The 22,411-nt window shown below is 37.7% G+C and overlaps 1 protein-coding gene across 1 annotated transcript in view; it reads right to left on the bottom strand.

Moving 5' to 3' along the window:
- The window catches only part of VWA8 (von Willebrand factor A domain containing 8), a 425,268-nt gene extending 405,622 nt beyond the window's left edge, over positions 1-19,646 (bottom strand). The window contains exons 1-2 of the mRNA XM_081281141.1: positions 19,342-19,646; positions 11,646-11,723 (exon numbers count right to left, since the gene is read on the bottom strand). Coding sequence (XP_081137267.1) covers positions 11,646-11,723; positions 19,342-19,504 — 241 coding nt within the window. The 5' untranslated portion in view covers positions 19,505-19,646. The remainder of the gene's footprint in view (positions 1-11,645; positions 11,724-19,341) is intronic.
- Between the last annotated feature and the right edge of the window lie 2,765 nt (positions 19,647-22,411).

Raw genomic sequence — 22,411 nt, 5'->3', positions numbered from 1 at the left:
TATTTTTAAATAGGTAAATGATGTAGACATTTCACAAGTGAAGATATACAAATGGCCAGCAAGTATAGGAAAATGTCTTGACCATCATCCCTCATCAGGGGAAAAGCAAATTAAAACCACAAGAGCACAGGTATTACTGGAATAGCAGGGAAAGGACCTCTGAAATTCATTTCTCCATTAAAAAAAAAAAAGAGAGAACACTTGCAAAATTTGTCAATAACAAGCAAGGCCTAATTGCTTATGTCTGGCTGACCCTGGAGGGTTTGCACAAACAGAAGTAAAGTTAAAACATGATTATAAGCTGTTTGTGACAATGAAATCATATCCCAATGTAGTGGCATAAAAGACCCTCAGCAATGGCCAAGAGAATTATTAGTTCAACGCATTTAAGAAATCTCTTGTCTAATCATTAGCTTAGTACTAAACCAACTGAGCAGAAACTTAAAGCACTGCACATGACGAAGAATTTGGAATTTAAAGAAATAGCTTACAAAAGCAAATAAACAAGGAGAAACAAGAAATCCTGGGAAAGGCAGAATCTGATTTCCAGAGCTGCCACGTTATATTATTTTACATATAAAAAATATGGTTCATAGAAAAAAAAGAGTTAATAAAAAACTGTCTCTGAGGAAGCCAGACATTTGACTTGGTAGACAAACACTTTAAATCAATCATTACAAATAAATTCTAGAATAAAATAAAATCATGTCTAAAGAATTAAAAGATAATGTGAGGATGACATCTCAATAAAGAATATCCATAAAAATAAAAATTATTTCAAAAATCCAAATAAAAATTATGAACTTGAAAACTATAATAAGTGAAATGAAAAAAATCACTAGAGAAACTCAAAACAAATGTGAACAGGTAAAGAATCATTAACCTTAAAGATAGATAAGTAAGTGATCAGAGAGAGGAAAGAATTAGCAAACTTGAAAACAGGCCAACTCAGAGTATCTAGTCTCAGTAACAGAAAGAAAAATGAAGTTTCTGAGACCACTAGGATATCATCAAGCTTATCAACATACAAATAAAGGAGTACTAGAAAGAGGTAGATAGAAGAGAAAAAATAATGGCTAAAAAATTGCCAAACTAATGAAAACCATTAAATCTAAGTATCCAAGAAGTTCAACAAACTTCAAATAGGATGAACTTAGAAATTAGCACTATTAATGTATTAGTCTGTTTTCCATTGTTATAACAAAATACCTGAGATAAAATAATTATAAATAAAATAGATTTATTTATCCCACAGATTGGGAGGCTGAAGATCCAAGATCAGGTGGCCCTATCTTTTCAGCATTTGGTAAGAGCCTCCTTGACTGTGCCATAACATGATAGAGGGCTTCATGGTAGGAACATTAGAAGAGAACATTAGGAGGGTCCAGTCTTACTCTTTCCATAACAAACCATCCTCCAGGAAATTCATTCCAAAAGGCCAGAATTAATCTCCCTTCCAAAAACAATTCCCCAGTGACCTAATTACCACTCACTGGGACCCTTCTCTTAAAGGTTCGACCATCCTCCAGCACTCCCATACTAGGCACAAGGTTCTAGGACATGAACCTTTGGGGGACAAACCACATCCAAACCATAGTACTTGTTATGGCTGGATGTGAGATGTCCCCAAAAGCTCAGATGTGAGACAATGAAAGAGGTTTAGAGGAAAAATGATTGAGTTATGAGAGCCCTAAAGCAATCTGTGAATTGATCCCCTGACAAAATTAATTGAGTGATAACTGAAGGAGGGTACGGTGTGGCTGAAAGAGGTGGGTCCCTGAGGGAATTCCTTGGGGGGAAGGGTGACTTATTTGGTATCTGGCGAGTGGAGTCTCTCTCTGCTTCCTGATCATCATGTGAGCTATTTCTCTCCACCATACTCTTCTGCAATTATTATGTCCTGCCTCCTCTCGAGCCCTGAGGAATGGAGCCTGCTATCTATAGACTGAGAACTCTGAAACTGTGAGCCCCTAAATAAACTTTTCCTCCTTCACAATTGTTCCAGGTTATTCTTTTAGTCACAGCATTGAAAAAGCTTACTAAAACAGTACACATCCTAATCAAACTATCAAAAGCCAAAATGAGAATCTTCACAGCAGAGAGAAAAGTAACTCATTACATAGAGGATCCTTGATAAGATTAATAACTGACTTCTCATCAGAAAGTAGGGAGGCCAAAGGAAATATGGTGACATATTCTAAGTGCTCAAAAGAACCCTCAACCAAGAACTGTATACCCAGTAAAATTATCCTTCAAAATACAAAGAAGAAATTATGATATTTCCAGGTCAACAAAAACAGAGAATTCTTTACTAGCTGACTTCCCCTATAAGAAATACTAAAGTCCTTCTTTCAGGCTGAAATGAAAGCATAATAAATAGTAAATCAAGTCTACACAAAGAAATTAAGACTGGTAAAGAAAATAATATAAGCAAATATAAAGACAGTATAAACGTGTTTTTGTCCATTCTTTTCTTCTCCTATTTAACTTAAAAGACAAGTTCATAAAGCAAAAATTAGAAAACTGTAGACTTTTAATGTATAAAGATACAAGTTGTATAACAATAATAACACAAACGGGGCTGTGACTCAGTGGTAGAGCCCTCACCTAGCATGTGCGAGGCCCTGGGTTTGATCCTCAGCATCACATAAAAATCAATAAATAAAGGTATTATGTCCAATTACAACTAAAAAAAAGTAAATATTAAATAATAATAACAACAAAAACAACAACAACACAAAGGAGGTGGGAGAGAACAGACCTACATATACTGAAGCAAAGTTTTTTATACTATTAAAATTAAAGTTAGCATTAGCCTAAAAAAATTGCTTTAGGTGTTAACTGTAATCCCTATGATGACCACTAAGAAAATATAATTAAAAAGAAAAAACCTAATACTAAAATAAAGGGGGGAGAGGTAGGCGGACCTGCGACTCACCAGCAGAACAGGCCCAGCAACCCGCGCGGGGGAAGAGCCGCCCCAGCGCCTGCTAGGTAGGCAGACCTGCGACTCACCAGCAGAACAGGCTCAGCAACCCGCGCAGGGGCAGAGCCGCCCCAGCGCCTGCTAGGTAGGCGGACCTGCGACTCACCTGCAGAACAGGTCCAGCGGCCTGCGGAGAGGCAGAGCCACCCCCCCGCCTATAAGGTAGGGGGACCTGTGACTCACCGGCAGAACAGGCCCAGAAACCCGCACAGGGGCAGAGCCGCCCCCTGCGCCTGCAAGGTAGGTGGACCTATGACCCACCAGCAGAACAGGCCCAGCGGCCCGACAGCGTAGTAGATGCATCGCCCCGGTTGGGGGAGGGACAGAGCCGCCACCCTTGCCTGCTAAGTAGGTGGACCTGCGACCACCAACAGAACAGGCCCAGTGGCCTGCGGAGAGGAAGAGCCGCGCCAGCGCCTGCAAGGTAGGCAGACCTGCGAACCACCGGCAGAACAGGCCCAGAAACCCGCAGAGGGGCAGAGCTGCCCCCCGCGCCTGCAAGGTAGACAGACCTGCAACCAACAGACAGATCAGGCTCAGCAGCCCGTGGAGGGGCAGAACCACCGTCCGCACCTGCAAGGTAGGCAGACCTGCTACCAACCGACAGAACAGGCCTAGTGGGCTGCCGGCGTGGTAGGCACATTGTCCCAATTGGAGGAGGGGCAGAGCCGCCACCCGTGCCTTCAAGGGAGACTTTGCAACTATACAAGAGCAATATAAATATATAGGGGGGAAAAGTCAATAACACAACAGTTTCACAAAGCAGAAAGAAATGCGAGCAGTATTAAAAGACAAGGAAAGAAAGGACCACAAGCAATGCAGGTCAACTCAACGTTAGAAGAGGTAATAGCTGCAGCAGATGGAATGTCAGATAAAGAATTCAGGATACACATGCTTCAGATGATGTGGAGTCTCAAGGAAGACATTAGACAGCAAAATCAGACAATGAAAGATCACTTCGACAATGAATTACATAAACAAATCCAAGAAGCAAAAGATCAACTATACAGGGAGATAGAGGTTATAAAAACAAACAGAAATCCTAGAAATGCAGGAAGCAATAAACCAACTTAAAAACTCAATTGAGAATACTACCAGCAGAGTAGAACACTTAGAAGATAGAACATCAGACAATGAAGACAAAGTATTTCAACTTGAAAAGAATATAGACAGCTCAGCAAGACTGTTAAGAAACCATGAGCAGAACATCCAAGAAACATGGAATAACATAAAGACACCAAACCTAAGAGTCATTGGGATACAGGAAGGTATAGAGGTCCAAACCAAAGGAATGAGCAATCTATTCAATGAAATAATATGGGAAAACTTCCCAGACTTGAAGAATGAGACAGAATCCCAAATCCTAGAAGCCTACAGGACGCCGAATGTGCAAAATCATAAGAGATCCACACCTAGACACATTATAATGAAGATGCCCAACATACAGAATAAGGAGAAAATTTTAAAAGCTACAAGAGAAAGGAAGCAGATTACATTTAGGGGTAAACCAATCAGGATAACAGCTGATCTTTCAACACAGACACTGAAAGCTAGAAGATCCTGGAATAACATATTTCAAACGCTGAAAGAAAATGGGTTCCAACCAAGAATTGTGTATCCAGCAAAATTAAGCTTCAGGATGGAAGATGAAATTAAAACCTTCCACAATAAACAAAAGTTAAAGGAAATTGCAGCTAGAAAACCATCTCTTCAAAACATCCTCGGCAAAACATTACAGGATGAGGAAAAGGAAAATAATAATGAAAAACAACGGTGGGAGGTAGTACAATCAAGGGGGGAAAATAATCAAAGACAAAAACAAAACATGTTAAGTAATATAAATAAACAAATATGGCTGGAAGAACAACCCATATCTCAATAATAAACCTAAAAGTTAATGGCTTAAACTCACCAATTAAAAGACACAGGCTAGTAGAATGGATCACAAGACAAGACCCAACAATATGCTGCCTACAGGAGACGCATTTGATAGGAAAAGACATACAAAGACTAAAGGTGAAAGGTTGGGAAAAATCATATCACTCATATGGACTTCGGAAACAAGCAGGAGTGTCCATACTCATATCAAATAAAATAGATTTCAAGCCAAAGTTAATCAAAAGGGATAAAGAGGGACACTACATACTGCTCAAGGGAACCATACACCAACAAGACATAACAATCATAAATATATATGCCCCAAACAATGGTGCAGCTATGTTCATCAAACAAACTCTTCTCAAGTTCAAGAGTCTAATAGACCACCATACAATAATCATGGGAGACTTCAACACACCTCTCTCACCACTGGACAGATCTTCCAAACAAAAGTTGAATAAGGAAACTATAGAACTCAATAAAACAATTAATAACCTAGACTTAATTGACATATATAGAATATACCACCCAACATCAAGCAGTTACACTTTTTTCTCAGCAGCATATGGATCCTTCTCAAAAATAGATCATATACTATGTCACAGGGCAACTCTTAGCCAGTATAAAGGAGTAGAGATAATACCATGCATCTTATCTGATCATAATGGAATGAAACTGAAAATCAACGATAAAAGAAGGAAGGAAAAATCATGCATCACTTGGAGAATGAACAATAGGTTACTGAATGATCAATGGGTTATAGAAGACATCAAGGAGGAAATTTAAAAATTCTTAGAGATAAATGAAAACACAGACACAACATATCGGAATCTATGGGACACAATGAAAGCAGTTCTAAGAGGAAAATTCATTGCTTGGAGTTCATTCCTTAAAAAAAGAAAAAACCAACAAATAAATGATCTCATACTTCATCTCAAAATCCTAGAAAAAGAAGAGCAAAACAACAGCAAAAGAAGTAGAAGGCAAGAAATAATTAAAATCAGAGCTGAAATTAATGAAATTGAAGCAAAAGAAACAATTGAAAAAATTGACAAAACTAAAAGTTGGTTCTTTGAAAAAATAAATAAAATCGACAGACCCTTAGCCATGCTAACGAAGAGAAGAAGAGAGAGAACTCAAATTACTAGCATACGGGATGAAAAAGGCAATATCACAACTGACACTTCAGAAATACAGAAGATAATCAGAAATTATTTTGAATCCTTATACTCCAATAAAATAGAAGATAGTGAAGGCATCCATAAATTTCTTAAGTCATATGATCTGCCCAGATTGAGTCAGGAGGATATAGACAACCTAAACAGACCAATATCAATTGAGGAAATAGAAGAAACCATCAAAAGATTACCAACTAAGAAAAGCCCAGGACCGGATGGGTATACAGCAGAGTTTTACAAAACCTTTAAAGAGGAACTAATACCAATACTTTTCAAGCTATTTCAGGAAACAGAAAAAGAGGGAGACTTCCAAATTCATTCTACGAGGCCAACATCACCCTGATTCCTAAACCAGACAAAGACACTTCAAAGAAAGAAAACTACAGACCAATATCTCTAATGAACCTAGATGCAAAAATCCTCAATAAAATTCTGGCGAATCGGATACAAAAACATATCAAAAAATTATACACCATGATCAAGTAGGATTCATCCCTGGGAGGCAAGGCTGGTTCAATATACGGAAATCAATAAATGTTATTCACCACATCAATAGACTTAAAGATAAGAAGAACTATATGATCATCTCGATAGATGCAGAAAAAGCATTCGACAAAGTACAGCATCTCTTTATGTTCAAAACACTAGAAAAACTAGGGATAACAGGAACTTACCTCAACATTGTAAAAGCTATCTATGCCAAGCCTCAGGCTAGCATCATTCCGAATGGAGAAAAATTGAAGGCATTCCCTCTCAAATCTGGAACAAGACAGGGATGCCCTCTCTCACCATTTCTGTTCAACATAGTTCTCAAAACACTGGCCAGAGCAAGTAGACAGACGAAATAAATTAAAGGCATAAAAATAGGAAAAGAAGAACTTAAATTATCACTATTTGCAGATGACATGATTCTATACCTAGCAGTCCCAAAAGGGTCCTCAAAGAAACTATGAGAGCTAATAAATGAATTCAGCTAAGTGGCAGGACATAAAATCAACACACATAAATCAAAGGCATTCCTGTATATTAGCAACAAATCCTCTGAAATGGAAATGAAGACAACCACTCCATTCACAATATCCTCAAAAAAAAAATAAAATACTTGGGAATCAACCTAACAAAAGAGGTGAAAGACTTATACAATGAAAACTACAGAACCCTAAAGAGAGAAATAGAAGAAGATCTTAGAAGATGGAAAAATATACCCTGTTCATGGATAGGCAGAACTAACATCATCAAAATGGCGATATTACCAAAAGTTCTCTATAGGTTTAATGCAATGCCAATCAAAATCCCAACAGCATTTCTTGTAGAAATAGATAAAGCAATCATGAAATTCATATGGAAAAATAAAAGACCCAGAATAGCAAAAACAACTCTAAGCAGGAAGTGTGAATCAGGCGTAATAGCCATACCAGACCTCAAACTACACTACAGAGCAATAGTAACAAAAACAGCATGGTACTGGTATCAAAACAGGCGGGTGGACCAATGGTACAGAATAGAGGACACAGAAACCAATCCACAAAACTACAACTATCTTATATTTGATAAAGGGGCTAAAAGCATAAAATGGAGAAAGGATAGCATCTTCAACAAATGGTGCTGGGAAAACTGGAAATCCATATGCAACAAAATGAAACTGAATCCCTTTCTCTCGCCATGCACAAAAGTTAACTCAAAATGGATCAAGGAGCTTGATATCAAATCAGAGACATGGTGTCTGATACAAGAAAAAGTTGGCTACGATCTACATACTGTGGGGTCGGCTCCAAATTCCTCAATAGGACACCTATAGCACAAGAGTTAATAACTAGAATCAACAAACGGGACTTACTCAAACTAAAAATTTTTTTCTCAGCAAAAGAAACAATAAAAGAGGTAAATAGGGAGCCTACATCCTGGGAACAAATCTTTACTCCTCACACTTCAGATAGAGCCCTAATATCCAGAGTATACAAAGAACTCAAAAAATTAAACAATAAGAAAACGAATAACCCAATCAACAAATGGGCCAAGGACCTGAACAGAGGCTTCTCAGAGGAGGACATACAATCAATCAACAAGTACATGAAAAAATGCTCACCATCTCTAGCAGTCAGAGAAATGCAAATCAAAGCCACCCTAAGATACCATCTCACTCCAGTAAGATTGGCAGCCATTATGAAGTCAAACAACAAGTGCTGGCGAGGATGTGGGGAAAAGGGTACACTTGTACATTGCTGGTGGGACTGCAAATTGGTGCAGCCAATTTGGAAAGCAGTATGGAGATTTCTTGGAAAGCTGGGAATGGAACCACCATTTGACCCAGCTATTGCCCTTCTCGGTCTATTCCCTAAAGACCTAAAAAGAGCATGCTACAGGGACACTGCTACATCGATGTTCTTAGTAGCACAATTCACAATAGCAAGTCTGTGGAACCAACCTAGATGCCCTTCAATAGACGAATGGATAAAAAAAACTGGCATTTATACACAATGGAGTATTACTCTGCATTTAAAAATGACAAAATCATAGAATTTGCAGGGAAATGGATGGCATTAGAGCAGATTATGCTAAGTGAAGCAAGCCAATCCCTAAAAAACAAATGCCAAATGTTTTCTTTGATCTAAGGAGAGTAACTAAGAACAGAGTTGGGAGGAAGAGCATGAGAAGAAGATTAACATTAAACAGGGATGAGAGGTGGGAGGAAAAAGGAAAGAAAAGGGAAATTTCATGGAAATGGAAGGAGACCCTCATGGTTATACAAAATTACATACAAGAGGAAGTGAGGGGAAAGGGGAAAAAAACAAGGGGGAGAAATGAATTACAGTAGATAGGGTAGAGAGAGAAGATGGGAGGGGAGGGGATGGGGGATAGTAGAGGATAGGAAAGGCAGCAGAATAGGATAGTAGAGGATAGGAAAGTACAACAGACACTAGTGTAGCAATATGTAAAACAGTGGATGTGTAACCGATGTGATGCTGCAATCTGTATACGGGGTAAAAATCGGAGTTCATAACCCACTTGAATCAAAGTGTGAAATATGATATGTCAAGAACTATGTAATGTTTTGAACAACCAACAATAAAAATTAAAGAAAAAAATAAAATAAAATAAAGGGGGGTCAGAGTAGAGAAGACAGATGGCAAAGCCATTTAGGAGGTAGAGTCAATGTAATTTTGCATTAGATGAAAATAAGATTTCTTTCCTAAAGAGCACATAGTCTAGTGGAAAAATCTAAAGAGGAACAAAAAACATGTTCTATATTGTGCTCAATCACTGAAACATAGAAAAAAGAGAGTGGAAAGATTAGGCTAATTCTAGATCAAAATAGCTAAGGATTTATCTTTGTTCCCAAGGTATAAGAAAGATGTTTTAAATTCTTGAGAAAAGAAGTAAAATGATTTTGAGCAAAGAAATGACAAGTCATTAGGAATAGTCAAATCAAAAGCACAATAGCACAATAAGATACCACTTCACATGCATAAGGATGGCTACAATCAAAATGATGGACAGTAAAAAGCAGAGATGATATTGAGAAATGAGAACCCTTATTCATTGCTGATGGGGATGTAAAATAGTACAGCTGCTCTGGAAACCATTTTGGTAATTGCTCAAAATGTTACAAGGATTACCATATGACCTAGCAATTTCTCTCCTGGGTACATATGTAAGAAAATTGAAAACATATGTCCGTATAAAAACTTCTACAACAGTATTACTCATAACAGACCAAAAGTGGAAACCAAATATCCATTAACTGATAAATGCATATACAAATTGTAAAATATTCATACAATGGAATATAATTCATCCATAGTAATACATACTATGAAAACAATGAACCTTGAAAACATGTTAAGTGAAATAAGCCAGATACAGAGGCCACATATTGTATGATTCCATTTATATAACACGTCCTGAATAGACAAACCCATAAAAACATAATGCATAGTGATTACAAAGGGTTGAGGTTGAAAAGGAAAAAATGGGGAGTGACTATTAATATGTAACTTTTCAGGGCTAATAACAATGTTCTAAAGTTAGTGGTGTGGCTATACAACTCCTTGAATATGCTACTAATCAATAAACTATACACTTTAAAAGTGAATTTTATGGTATATGAATTACATCTGAACAAAACTTATAAACAAAAACCACAATGTGTTACTATTTCATACATAATAGAATAAGACACCAATGTTGGTAAGGATGTAGAATATCACTGTTAAAAGTTAAATGGTACAGCCAAGTGTAGTGATGCATGCCTGTAATCCCAGTGGCTCTGGAGGCTGAGGCAGAAGGATCACAAGTTCAAAGCCAAACTCAGCAATTCAGTGAGTCCCACAGCATAGCAAGACCCTGTCTCAAAATAAAAACAAAGAACTGGGGATACTACTCAGTAATTAAGTACCCCTGGGTTCAATTCCTGGTACCAAAAAAAAAATTGGAAATAGTATAACTGATCAACTGATTTGGAGAATTATTTCCAGTGTGTTATAAACAGGTATCTATCCTATAATACATCAATTCAATTCCTAGTTTTCTACTCAAAAGAAGTGAAAATTTATGATCACAAGACTTGTACACAAATTTTCATAGTACCTTATTTATGACAATCTAAAAATGGAAGTTATCCAAATATCTATCAACAGAAGAATGGATGAACACACTGTGGTATTTTTTACAATAAACTACTATTCAGCAATCAAAACAAACAGATAGGTGCAGCCACATGGATGAACTTAAATTCATTCTCTTGATGTAAAGAACTTAGATACACACACACAATCATACTGCATGACTCTACTTTTAAAAAGCTAAGGAGTAGGTAAAACTAATCTATCACGGCAGAAAAGACAGCAGTGGTTTCCAAGTCAGGATAAAGGCAAAGAGAACATTTGGAGGTTGTTACAGTTTGAATCTGGAATATCCCCCAAAGGTTTATGTGTTGAAGACATGGTCCCCAGCTGGTGGCATTCTTGGGAGGTAGTAGAAACTTTAGGAGTAAAGCCTAGTTGGAAGAAGTAGGTCACTGAGGATATATCTTGTTCTAGGCTGTATCCCTCTGCATCCCAGCCACCATGAGGTGGGTACCTTCACTCTGCCACATTTATGTTCTGCCTTGCCATGGGCCCAAAGCAATGGAGCTATCCAACCATAAAATGAAACCTCTGAAATCATGAGCCAAATAAATCTTTCCTCCTTTAATCTGAGTTTATGTCAGGTATATTGTCACAGAGATGGAAAGCCAATACAGACGTAATAAAAGTAATCCTGGTGGTTATATAGGTTTATAAAATTGTCAAAACTAACCAAATAAACATTTAAAATCTATGCATTTTAATAGATGTAAACTTTATCCCAAGTTTTTTTTTAAGGGTAGTGAGAAAAACTAATGTTTCTACTAAATAGTCATGAATAAAGAAAGTAATAGGATGTCTTGGATAGGTTTTAAATACTCCAGAACAAAAAAAAAATAGAGGTTCAAGTTAAAGATTGGCATAATATTAATAAACTAGATCCTACACTTTTTTAAATATTCTTTCTAGGTTGTGTTTGTTTGAAAATTCCCATTAAAAAAGTTTAAATATATTCATTCATAAATAAATATTTCTTACTGTAGTTCTGTGGCACAAGTTCTGGGTTCTTAGGAGTTCTCAACTTATAGGATACATCCCCAATATTAACAGTATCACCTAAAAAGAGAATAAAGAAAACACACATTACAAGGGACAAGTGACATATACCATACCTTTATCAACAATGATTCTCCTGACTTACAGAGAGGACATCACAGAAATGTACTACACATATGACTATGTTAAAGGCAGTGCATTCAAAAACTTCTGTCCACAGTATAAGTTATATCAGGGAGAAATGAAGTATTATTAAAATTCACATTTCAAATTTGGGTTAGCAGGGCTGGGGATGTGGCTCAAGCGGTAGCGCGCTCGCCTGGAATGCGTGCGGCCCGGGTTTGATCCTCAGCACCACATACCAACAAAGATGTTGTGTCCGCCGAGAACTAAAAAAATAAATAAATATTAAAAAATCTCTCTCTCTCTCTCCTCTCTCACTCTCTCTTTAAAAAAAAAAAAGCCCTTTAAAAAAAAAATTGGGGTTAGCAAAAAAAGATGAAGCACAATACAATATTAACCACCTTTGTTTTTTCATTAATAGTAATGCTAACATAGGCAATAATAATACAGAAGATATATGTTATTTAAGAGTATCCAAAGCATGAATAGTTGAATTTTTAACACATATCCTCAACCTTTTTATATCTTTATACATCCTTATTTTACTACGTACAATTTCAGGTTCTCTAGCAATCCACCCCAAAATTTAATATTTCTAGATCCATATTAAAAGAACAAAACTCTAAGTGACATAAATGCCAAGAAGCTCAACATGAAACAAGTAGAAAAAGAACTACAAAAGTTCTCAGTAACTTCTATACTTTCAAGTTTTTAAACTAACATTAATTTATGACTGATTTTCTAAAGTGCAGGACTAAACCAAATAATTGCTCTCTGCTTTGTCCTAACAGCAAGTGAGGCATACTGACACCATCTGCACCTGGAACTTTGGACATGGTTCAAAGACACTCAAAAAGTAGTTGTGGAAAATTCATATTTCAGAATGGCCAGTTTATAACTAGTCAGATACTCTAGAGACTAAGAACTTAAATCATGGTGATAATAACAACCATCTTCAGTCTCTGGTCTTCACACTTTCAAAGACCAGTAGCAACATCATCACCTGAAAATTATTAAAAATGCAAATATTCAGGTCCCCCAGAACACTGAATCAGAAACTCTAGAGTATTGTCCAGCAATCTGCTTCAGCAAGCCCTCCAGGTCATTTTTAATGCAACTTTGAGAATCACTGGTCTTTAAATTCTAATATTCTCAAAAATGTAGTGGTCAGTAGGGTCTCACAGTACAACCTTAACTACTTCCAGGCATTGGCTGACAGATTATGCTACCCTATTTTTCTTAGTGCAAAGAAAACATAAAATAGCTACTTTCTAAAGTATCAGTTTTTAAAGTATAACCTTCCTTACAAATATAAGAGAGATACTTACTGCCTTTTATTACAGAATAGTTATAAAGAATTATAGCTGTGTCATTTTCAAATGAGAATCCTTCATAAATGTTATTTCAATTCTTAAAAAGACTATAATTATCTGGCAGCTCATTTTCCCCTTTAACCATGTGAAGATAGAGGTAAAAGGTGTCAACATGAACCAAAAAGTTAGCCCTCACTAAAACATCTAATCAGTTGGCACCTTGATTTTGGAATTTCCAAACCCCAAACTGTGAGAAATAAATTTCTGTTGTTTGTGAATAATCCAGTTTATGAAATTTGTTATAGCAGCCCAAGCAGACTAAGACATCTCTTGATATGTTTTTTACAAAAAAAATTTAACTTAATATTAAATAACAGGGGAATCACAAAATAAAACATGGTATATCTATAACTTTTTTACTGAGGTTTTTTTTAAAGTAGTAAAATTTTTCCTCAGTATTTAGAACTGCACTTTTGATCTTCCCATCAAAAAGCTCAACTCAGTATTCCCATTCTGCTAATGGCTACTTCTTCCTTCCAGCAGTTCAGACCACAAAGCTTGGAGTCAAGAAATTCTTAATTTTTCTCTTTTATACCCTAATCCATGGTAGTCCAAAAAGCCTTCTCTCACATATCTTGACAGATTTTCTGTTTCAACCCTTGCTCCACTACAGTCTAGTCTCAATAGAGTACCTACAGTGATCCTAATAAAATATGCATCAATACCAATCCTCTGGTCAATCCTCCATTCTTTGCAATAGCCTACAGGTATATTTTTAATCTAGCTCCCCCAGTTTCCTCTCTGACTTCATCTCCTATAATTTTTCTCTGCACTCATCCTACTCCAGCCACAACTGGTCTCCTCCCTATTTCTTGTTTCTGCGCTGGATTTTTCTACTAACTAAAATGCCTTACCAAGCATATCCATTTGTCAATCAGAGACCTTGAAAGAAACAGATGGGATATTGTTACATTTAAATTGAGTAACTGAAAAGAGTATGATCAAGAAACGATTAACAAAGGTGAGGGCAGAAAAATAATAAGAATAATGCAATATCCTGGGACTAGCCATAACAGAAAACCATGACCACCTCTAGGCCTAAAAAGCCAGAAGAGCAAGCAAGGAAAGAAGGAAACTAGATAAAGCAACATCCTAACCTCTTTCTCTGTGAAAGAAAACAGCAAAACCATGATGACGACCTGGGCAACAAGGGAGCTAGAGAATAAATATGAAGGAAAAAAGAAGAAAAAAAAACTTGACAGAAAAGTAGAAATAGATAAATTCACAGTCATCTAAATAATTTAATGTATTTCTCCAGAAATTGATGGAAGGAACAGGGGGAGAAAGGAATACAGAAGTTAGGACAATTGCTTCTTAGTCTTTTGTCTAAGATTAAGTATCAAAGATAAGGGCAGAGAAGAGTATTGATCTGAAATTACTTGACCTACAAAACCTTTTTGGAACATTACACCCAATGACAGCATATTACAAGTTCTTTTTAAATGTACATGGATAATTCACCCAAGTATATCATAAACTGGACCATGAAGCAAGTCTTGATAAATTTCAAAGGACTAAAATCATAGAGTATGCTTTCTGGCCACAGTGAAATTAAACTAGAAATCAAATCAAAAAGGTATCTGAAAATCCCCAAACATTAGAGCATCAAGCAAGAGGCTTCTAAAAATGTAAATCAACTTAGTAAACTAGCTGAAAACCTAACTTAATATACTTTTATATTAACTGAGTCTTAGCCAGTCACACCAAGCCCAGCTTCAGTCAACACAGGTTGCCAACTGATCAAACCATGGGCAAATAAGGCAAACAGTGAACTATAATCCATCAAGTTATTTCTGAACTGCACTTGTTTCTTGTCCATAAGTGCTGCTTGCCCTCATTGCTATGTGAACCTCGCTGAAACTTTTCTGGTTCTAGAGCTGATTTGCCAATCATTCATTGCTTAGTTAAACTCTTAAATTTGATTTGTATGAAGTTTTTAATAAGCTTTGACAAAGAAGTTGGTTTAGTTCATGGTTTCTCAAACGTGGCACTATTGACATTTTGGATAGATACTTCTTCATTGTGACAGTGTTATAGTTTAGATATTAAGTGACCCAAAAGCTCATGTGTGAGACAATGCAAGAAAGTTTAGAGGTGAAATGATTGGGTTATGAAAACCTTAACAGAGTCCATGAATTAATCCTCTCATAGGGATTAACTTGGTGGCAACTGTAAGCAGGTAAGGTGTGTCTAGAGAAAGTAGGTCATAGGGAGCATGCCTTTGGGATATATATTTTGTTCCAAGAGAGTGGAGCTGTCTCTTTCCTGGTGGGGGTGTTTTCCTCTACCACACTGTTCTGCCAAGATGTCCTGCCTTATCTTTGGACCAGAGCCATGGAGTTGGCCATCTAGAAACAGCCATCTATGTTCAGAGACCTCGGAAACTGTGAGCACCAAATAAACTCTTCCTCTCTAAAATTGTTCTTGTCAGGTCTTTTGGTCACAGCAGCAAAAAAGCTCACTAAAACAGAGGAGCTGTCCTGTGTATTATAGAATGTTTAGCAGTATCACTGGTCTCCACACACAAAATGATAGTAGTAGCCCTCCCTCATGGTTCTGACAACCAAAACCATCTCCAGACCTTGCCAAATGTCCCCTGGGGGAGGGGAATCACCTCAGGTTAAGAACAAATGGGTCAGTGGCACCTTTCTTTAATACACAAAACTGAGACCCAAGAGAAAACCAAATATATCAATTTCCATCTTGGTCTATGTGTTCCTGGTATGGGTCTTCCTAATGATTTGTACGTTTACAACTCTTCTGGAATATTTCTGCCAAATTCTTTAATATATAAACACTATCAGAAGATCCTCAGAGTCAAAATGTCCTATTGCAGGGTCAAAATGGTTAATAATTTCCCAAGGTTCAATACCAAGTCAATATAGAATTAAGACCTAAACCAAAGTATAGTTCTTTTCCCTTTATACTGGATTTCTCAGTTTAAGCCAGAGTTCTATATTTTCCCTCCCCGGTGTCATTTATTACTATTTCTATTATAGCCCAAAAGTGTAATCTCAAAATCACAAAAATGTTTATAAATGGACATTTATTTCACTGTTTATGTTTTAAAATAGACAATCTACATATCCAAGAATGAGAAACCAATAAGATAAATTATGTGGATAAATACATTAATTTAATAATTCCTATTTTAAATGATCATGCATGGCAATATTATGTTGATATATTCACAATAATGTGTCACAAAACACATATCCCATTTTTCAAATGATGTTCTTGCATAAATGTTTTATTATAGTGAGATCAATAAAACTTGATAGGATTAACAGCAAAAAAGTGACAATTGGGGCTTGGATTGTGGCTCAGTGGTAGAGTGCTTGCCTAGCATGTGTGAGGCACTGGGTTCAATTCTCAGCACCACATATAAATAAACAAAATAAAGTCCATTAACAACTAAAAAAATATTTTTAAAAAGTTGACAATTATAAATTTGGGTGAGAGGACTGTTTAGGGGATTTGTATTTTCCAGTTTTCTATAATGAATATAGATTGATTATGCAAAAGTATTTTGAAGTATTTCTATAAACATTTAATTCATACACAGAAGTCATAAAGAAAAAGCAGTGAATCCATTGTGTTGAAAGAGAACACTAAATGTCATAGTGGATTTACATAGTTCTGTTTCTGAGTTTCTCATTTTATTTCTAGTATATTTGAATCCATTTCACATCAGAGTCCTACGAACCAACTTACTTGGCTCCATCTGTGAAAACACTACAATATTCTTTATTGAAAACTCTGCAGTAAATAAACTCCTTGTTAACTAACCCCTCTGTTTCTAAAACCAAGAGACACTACTACTAATAGAAGTGTAAAGGGATAAAGAATTTACAAATTGAAGATACTTACTCTATCTAAAAACAAAGAATAAAAAACAGTGGCTTTGGGATTTTGTGTTGTTTTGTTTTTCCATAAATGACCTATCTTTCTTCTTATCAGGCTTAGTGAAGTTTCTATCTTGAGAGCCAACAACACAATCACAGCTTCTCACACTGGTTCTCTGATCTTTAACCTAGTAAGCCACTGAAGGCTTATTAAATACAATGTGTTGGCAGGCCCCAAAGCAACATAATGATAAATAAGACATAAAGTCCAGGGGAAAGAAGAATGTGTTATTTATGTACTTTGCTGTGTACTTTTTTTTCCCCAAAACTGCTAAGGAAGCAATGTCAATTATAAAGAGGAGTTAGTAAATTATTGGTCACATATATCAGTGCAGCTCAGAGCCTCTTTTCCTCTTTTCATTATAAATATGAATCCATTATGAACTACCGCTTTTTTTTTTTTTTTTTTTTTACATTTGTCAACATATGACCTCTGGTTCCAAATAGGCCACTCCAACCTGGAAGGCCTTGCCCTAACATGTCAGGGTAGCCAAGAACTGCCTTCTGTTTCCCTGGCTCATAACTTTTCTTACTTGAGCCCAGATCTCTGGTAAGTTTCCAGGTGCATGGATCCACATGCCTCAAACCTTCAGCATTACAAATCTTTGTAGCAGCAAGACAAGTTAGGTCAACATACTGTACTTCTTGTGTTCTGATTCTGCCAAAGTCAATGGCTGAGTCTAAGAATTTAAACTGTTATTCACATATCTGTGACTTGCATTTGAAACAACGCCTATACTTTGAATTGTTGAACATAACACAAATTTTGAGGGCATTTATCACCATCTATATAATACAGACTTAAAATTTACATTCACATGTGTTTCTAATATTTTTACAATCAAAAAGTATTATTCAGGTATAGAGAGTAACTTCTATTTTTAAAAATGTGTCAATTAACTCTACTCCATCTGCCTATCCAGATACTTCTGAACCTAAAAGTAACTGGTTTCATTTCTTCTAAAGCCACTGAAGCAGAATAACTTTCACCTAGCTAAGAATGTATAATACTAATAATATATGTACTGAATTGCAAGTTGAATCCTCACAACAACCCTATCTTCCTAACCTCATTTTACAGTTAAAATTGGAACACAAGTAACCTACCTTCAAGTCCTCAGGGCTAGATAGCAACCAAGACTGTTTAGCTCTAAAACCCAAGGTATAGATTATGGTACATGCCTGCCCTTGACCTCTGCATTTAGGATAGAGGAGCAACAAACAACAAATAACATAACAAATAAAAACAAAACAAATATTCTAGACACCACAACTGGAGAAAGGCAAACTCTGAATTTCAGTTCTGCTGGAAGCATTTGTTCAATGAATGAATGAATGAACCGGAGGTAAAACTGACTCATTTCGTGGGAAGAAAAAGTATTAGGTGAAGAGAGAAAGCAAGAAGAACAATGAAATCTACGATTTCATAGTGAAAACCTCCATCATTCTAAGCAACAATGTCATTGACAAAATTTTTCCTAGAAATAACTTAGACATTGAAGAACAGCAACATACATCTCTTCCCTTAATCATCACAAACACTCAAATACCAATATAAAACAAAGAGGATTCCTGAAACCACCTCAAGTAAAGACAAAAAAAAGCCAAGTTTAGAAATCAGAACATGTAGTTCTAGTGTAGTCACTAGTTGCGTGATCTGTAGCAAATCACAACAACACACACACACACACACACACACACATTTAGTGTTTAGGCTAAATGATTTAGCTGTGATTTTCAGCTCTAAGAATATGTGGAACTTGGAAAGACTAGTGTAGATCTCGAAAAGATTTGTGGAGATATATCACAGAGTCAACTATGGGTTCTTTGACCAGAATGTATGCTTTTACTCAATGTCAATCCCTGCAGGGAATATGGCATAGCTATATGGCATAGCACTATGGCTTCCAGGCCCAAGCCTTTGGGGCACTCAGAAAGCAAGGTCAATTCCAGCTTTCAAAAACTTGCAAGGCTGCTGCATTAACCTCTACATGTACTATAATTCAAGTCAGATTTCTGGGGGTAAACGCGCCAGTGGAGGAGGAGAACAGGTCATCAGGATCTTTAGTCCAGACCCTCAAGTTACAGAATGAAGCCCAGAGAGTGCCAGCGCTTTGCCCCACATTACGCAGCAGTTAGCAGAGAGATGGGACGAGAACTTAGATCTCTCAGCAACCGTGACAGCAAGTGCTCCAGCCGAGTGCCGCGAGGCAGCAGCCGGCAGAGGCCCGGACCCAGCGCAGGCTGCAGGGAGCACGGCGGGGGCGCCTGGGTTACCTGTGTCTGCCCCCGCCCCGGCGTGCAGCAGTCTGACCTCCGGCCGCTGCCCATCGCTGCCCGGCCTGGCCCGCACCACCTGCCGCAGGAGCAGTCGCACACGCCGCGAAGCCGAGGCCCCGCGGCCGCCAGGCGCTCCGAGGAGCAGGAGGCGGGATTGCATGGAGCCGGGGTCCTGCCAGGGACAGCTAAGGGTCCCAGGCCCAACCGCGTCCCGGGACCACAGCGAGAACCGGTGCGGCAAGAGGGACAGGAAGCGACACCACGCTGAGTCCGCCGGAAACTCCTTCCCCCGGCTCGGCCGGCTCAGCCCTCTTGGCCCGGCCCACCGGGGCGGAGAGAGCCCGGGGAGCGCTAGCTCGTGGGGCCGGCTTGGGCACTCGGGCTGCTGGACCTCCGCTCCTGCGCACCTCGCCTCCCCAGCGACCCCTCACCTGGATTCTCCAGGCCTGCCTCCAGTCGTGGCCCTGTCGCCCCATAAACTCTGGGGAGTTCAGAAAATGCTGAAGGGTTTTAGGAGCATCGGAATTCAGATAACTCGCACTGGCTTCATTTCTCGGTCTTATTGTAATGCGCTTTACCCGTATGTTACTTCAAATCCTTTTTGGGAATTGAGAAAACATGCATGAGATTATGGGAACTTTCACCCATGTTGATTCATTGTAACCATACCAGTGTTTCCATCCAGTAACTGAAAGCCTTAACCTTTGGAGGTTTTGTTGTTTCTGTTTCTGAATGTTTTATTATCCCTTCCTAAAATCCGAGTGAAAATTTTACATTGTGATGGTAAATACTGCTAAACTATCAGAAAGGATCCCAATCAAGCACTTTTCAGTCATGCAGCAATACAAGAGTTATATAAACATAATTTATATTTCTAGTAGGAGAAAAGTAGGGCACTGGCTAAGACAGCCTCCTTTTCATACATTCCAAAAGCAGAAACGGTCCTACCACAATGCAGAGGAAGCCTAATGTAATACTACATCACCAAAATGTCAGGAGTGAATTGACCAAGGCAAAAAGTTATCAAGTTCTACAAACAAACATCCAACAAAGAGAGCAGGCCTCACTTTTAGCTAAAGGCCTTGCTAATTCTAAAGCTGCCACTGTCTTTAAATACATATTGAACACCTATCTCACAAGCACATAAATCTATGATAGATGCTGAGAAGAAAGTGATTGAGATGAGGCTGTAAAATGGAAGCTAGGCTGAGTAAAGAAGGCTTTATGCATCCTGCTCAAAGACTGGGACTTGAGTAATGAAGGCTGACACAGGCTTCTAACCTAGTTAGGGAGACGGTGAAAATAAAGGTAATAAATACTCAATGTATTACAACATGGTTTCATTAGTATCTTATTTATTCTTCACAACCACCCTAGGAGACTGCTAGAGAGAGATGACACAGATGTAGGTAGGATACAAGCTTATAAAATGCTTTGCTTACTTTGAGCACATACTATGTGCCAAAGATTGTGCTAAGCACTTTAATGAATTATTTCACACAACGCTTTTATTGAGGTACTATTTAACCCCTCCTTTTACAGATGAAGAAACTGAGGCTGAAAGAGTTAGATACACTTGGTCAAGACATCTATGTTTAATGTCAACAGAACCCAGTACACATCTGAAAGAATGGAGAAAAAAACTAAAGCAGTTAGCAAAATGATTGATATAAGCACTAAGAGCTCTTAGAGATAATGGGGAGGGGGGGAGTCAATGAAGAGATTGATATGGGTTTGAGCACCCAGTCATTCAACCACATTTATTAAACAACTATTGTATAAACAGGACCTTGCTAGGTACTTTGAAATAAAGGGCTTGCATGAAGTATAGAAGACAGACATACAAACAAAGAATTACATAATACAGTGAGACATGTGTAGGAGATTTAGCCTCAAGATACTCTAAGATACTCTAAGTCACACCTAGGAAAAGTCAGTGAGGGTTTTCAGAGTAGGTGATGTTTGACATGGTTCTTAAAGGATATACATGAGTAGATCAACCGAACAACTTGTCCTAAAGATGTATTCAACTGAAGGATTTGCTTCTGGATATTTGTACTAAAACCAGGGTCTCACTAAATTGCCAAGGCCGGCCTTGAACTTGGAGTCCTCCTGCTCAGCCTTTCAAGTAGCAGAGATTACAGGCATGTGCCACCATGCCCAGCTATCACCATATACTCTTGCATTATGTTTATTTATTACTTTTTTCAACTTAGTTGCCTATTTTTATTTTTTAAATTAAGTGTATTTATCAACATACTTAAATCCATAAAATTTTTACATATCAATGGGATACCATGTGATTGGGGGCAGGAGGGGGGTGGGGGGGCAGGTCAAGTACCAGGGATTGAACTCAGGGGCACTCAACCACTGAGCCACATCCCCAGGTCTATTTTGTATTTTATTTAGAGACAGAGTTTCACTGAGTTGTTTAGTGCCTCGCTTTTGCTGAGGCTGGCTTTGAACTCAAAATCCTCCTGTCTCAGCCTCTGGAGCTTCTGGGATTACAGGCATGTGCCACTGAGTCCAGCCACATGATATTTTGATACATGCACAGCTATCTATTTTTAAAAGTGAGGAGCAATAAGTCTAGGTGCATTGACTTAAAATGACATTTAAGACATATTATTAAGTTATCAAAGCAAGCAGAGTCCTGGGCATGATAAAACTAATAGTAAAAGGCATAACAATAAGAATAGCCATGAGGGCTGGCGTTGTAGCTCAGTAGTAGATCACTTGCCTTGCAGGCATGTGTCAATCACTGGGGTTGATTTGCAGCACAACATTAAAAAAAAAGTCTCATCAACAAATAAAAAATAAATTTTAAAAAGTCTAAAAAAAAGAATAGCCATAATAGTAAAAGCAAAAGAAATGTACAGTCCCCTTTCATGCCTGTTGATATGCGTTATGTAGGTGTACAGAACAGTGTGGCGCATCATGAACAGGAGTGTTATCATGGTTACCTCAGCGGGGTGGAGACTGGCATAAGAAAAACTTTGATTTCCTTCAGTGTTATATTAAATTACAAAATAACACATTTGTTGTAATGAATGCAAGTTCAAACAAG

This window comes from Spermophilus citellus (assembly GCF_964194105.1).
Source record: "Spermophilus citellus genome assembly, chromosome: 1".
In the NCBI taxonomy this organism is placed as follows: Eukaryota; Metazoa; Chordata; class Mammalia; order Rodentia; family Sciuridae; genus Spermophilus; species Spermophilus citellus.
The sequence above is the reverse complement of the archived record's forward strand: the minus strand, read 5'-3'. Positions and strand labels throughout refer to the sequence as shown.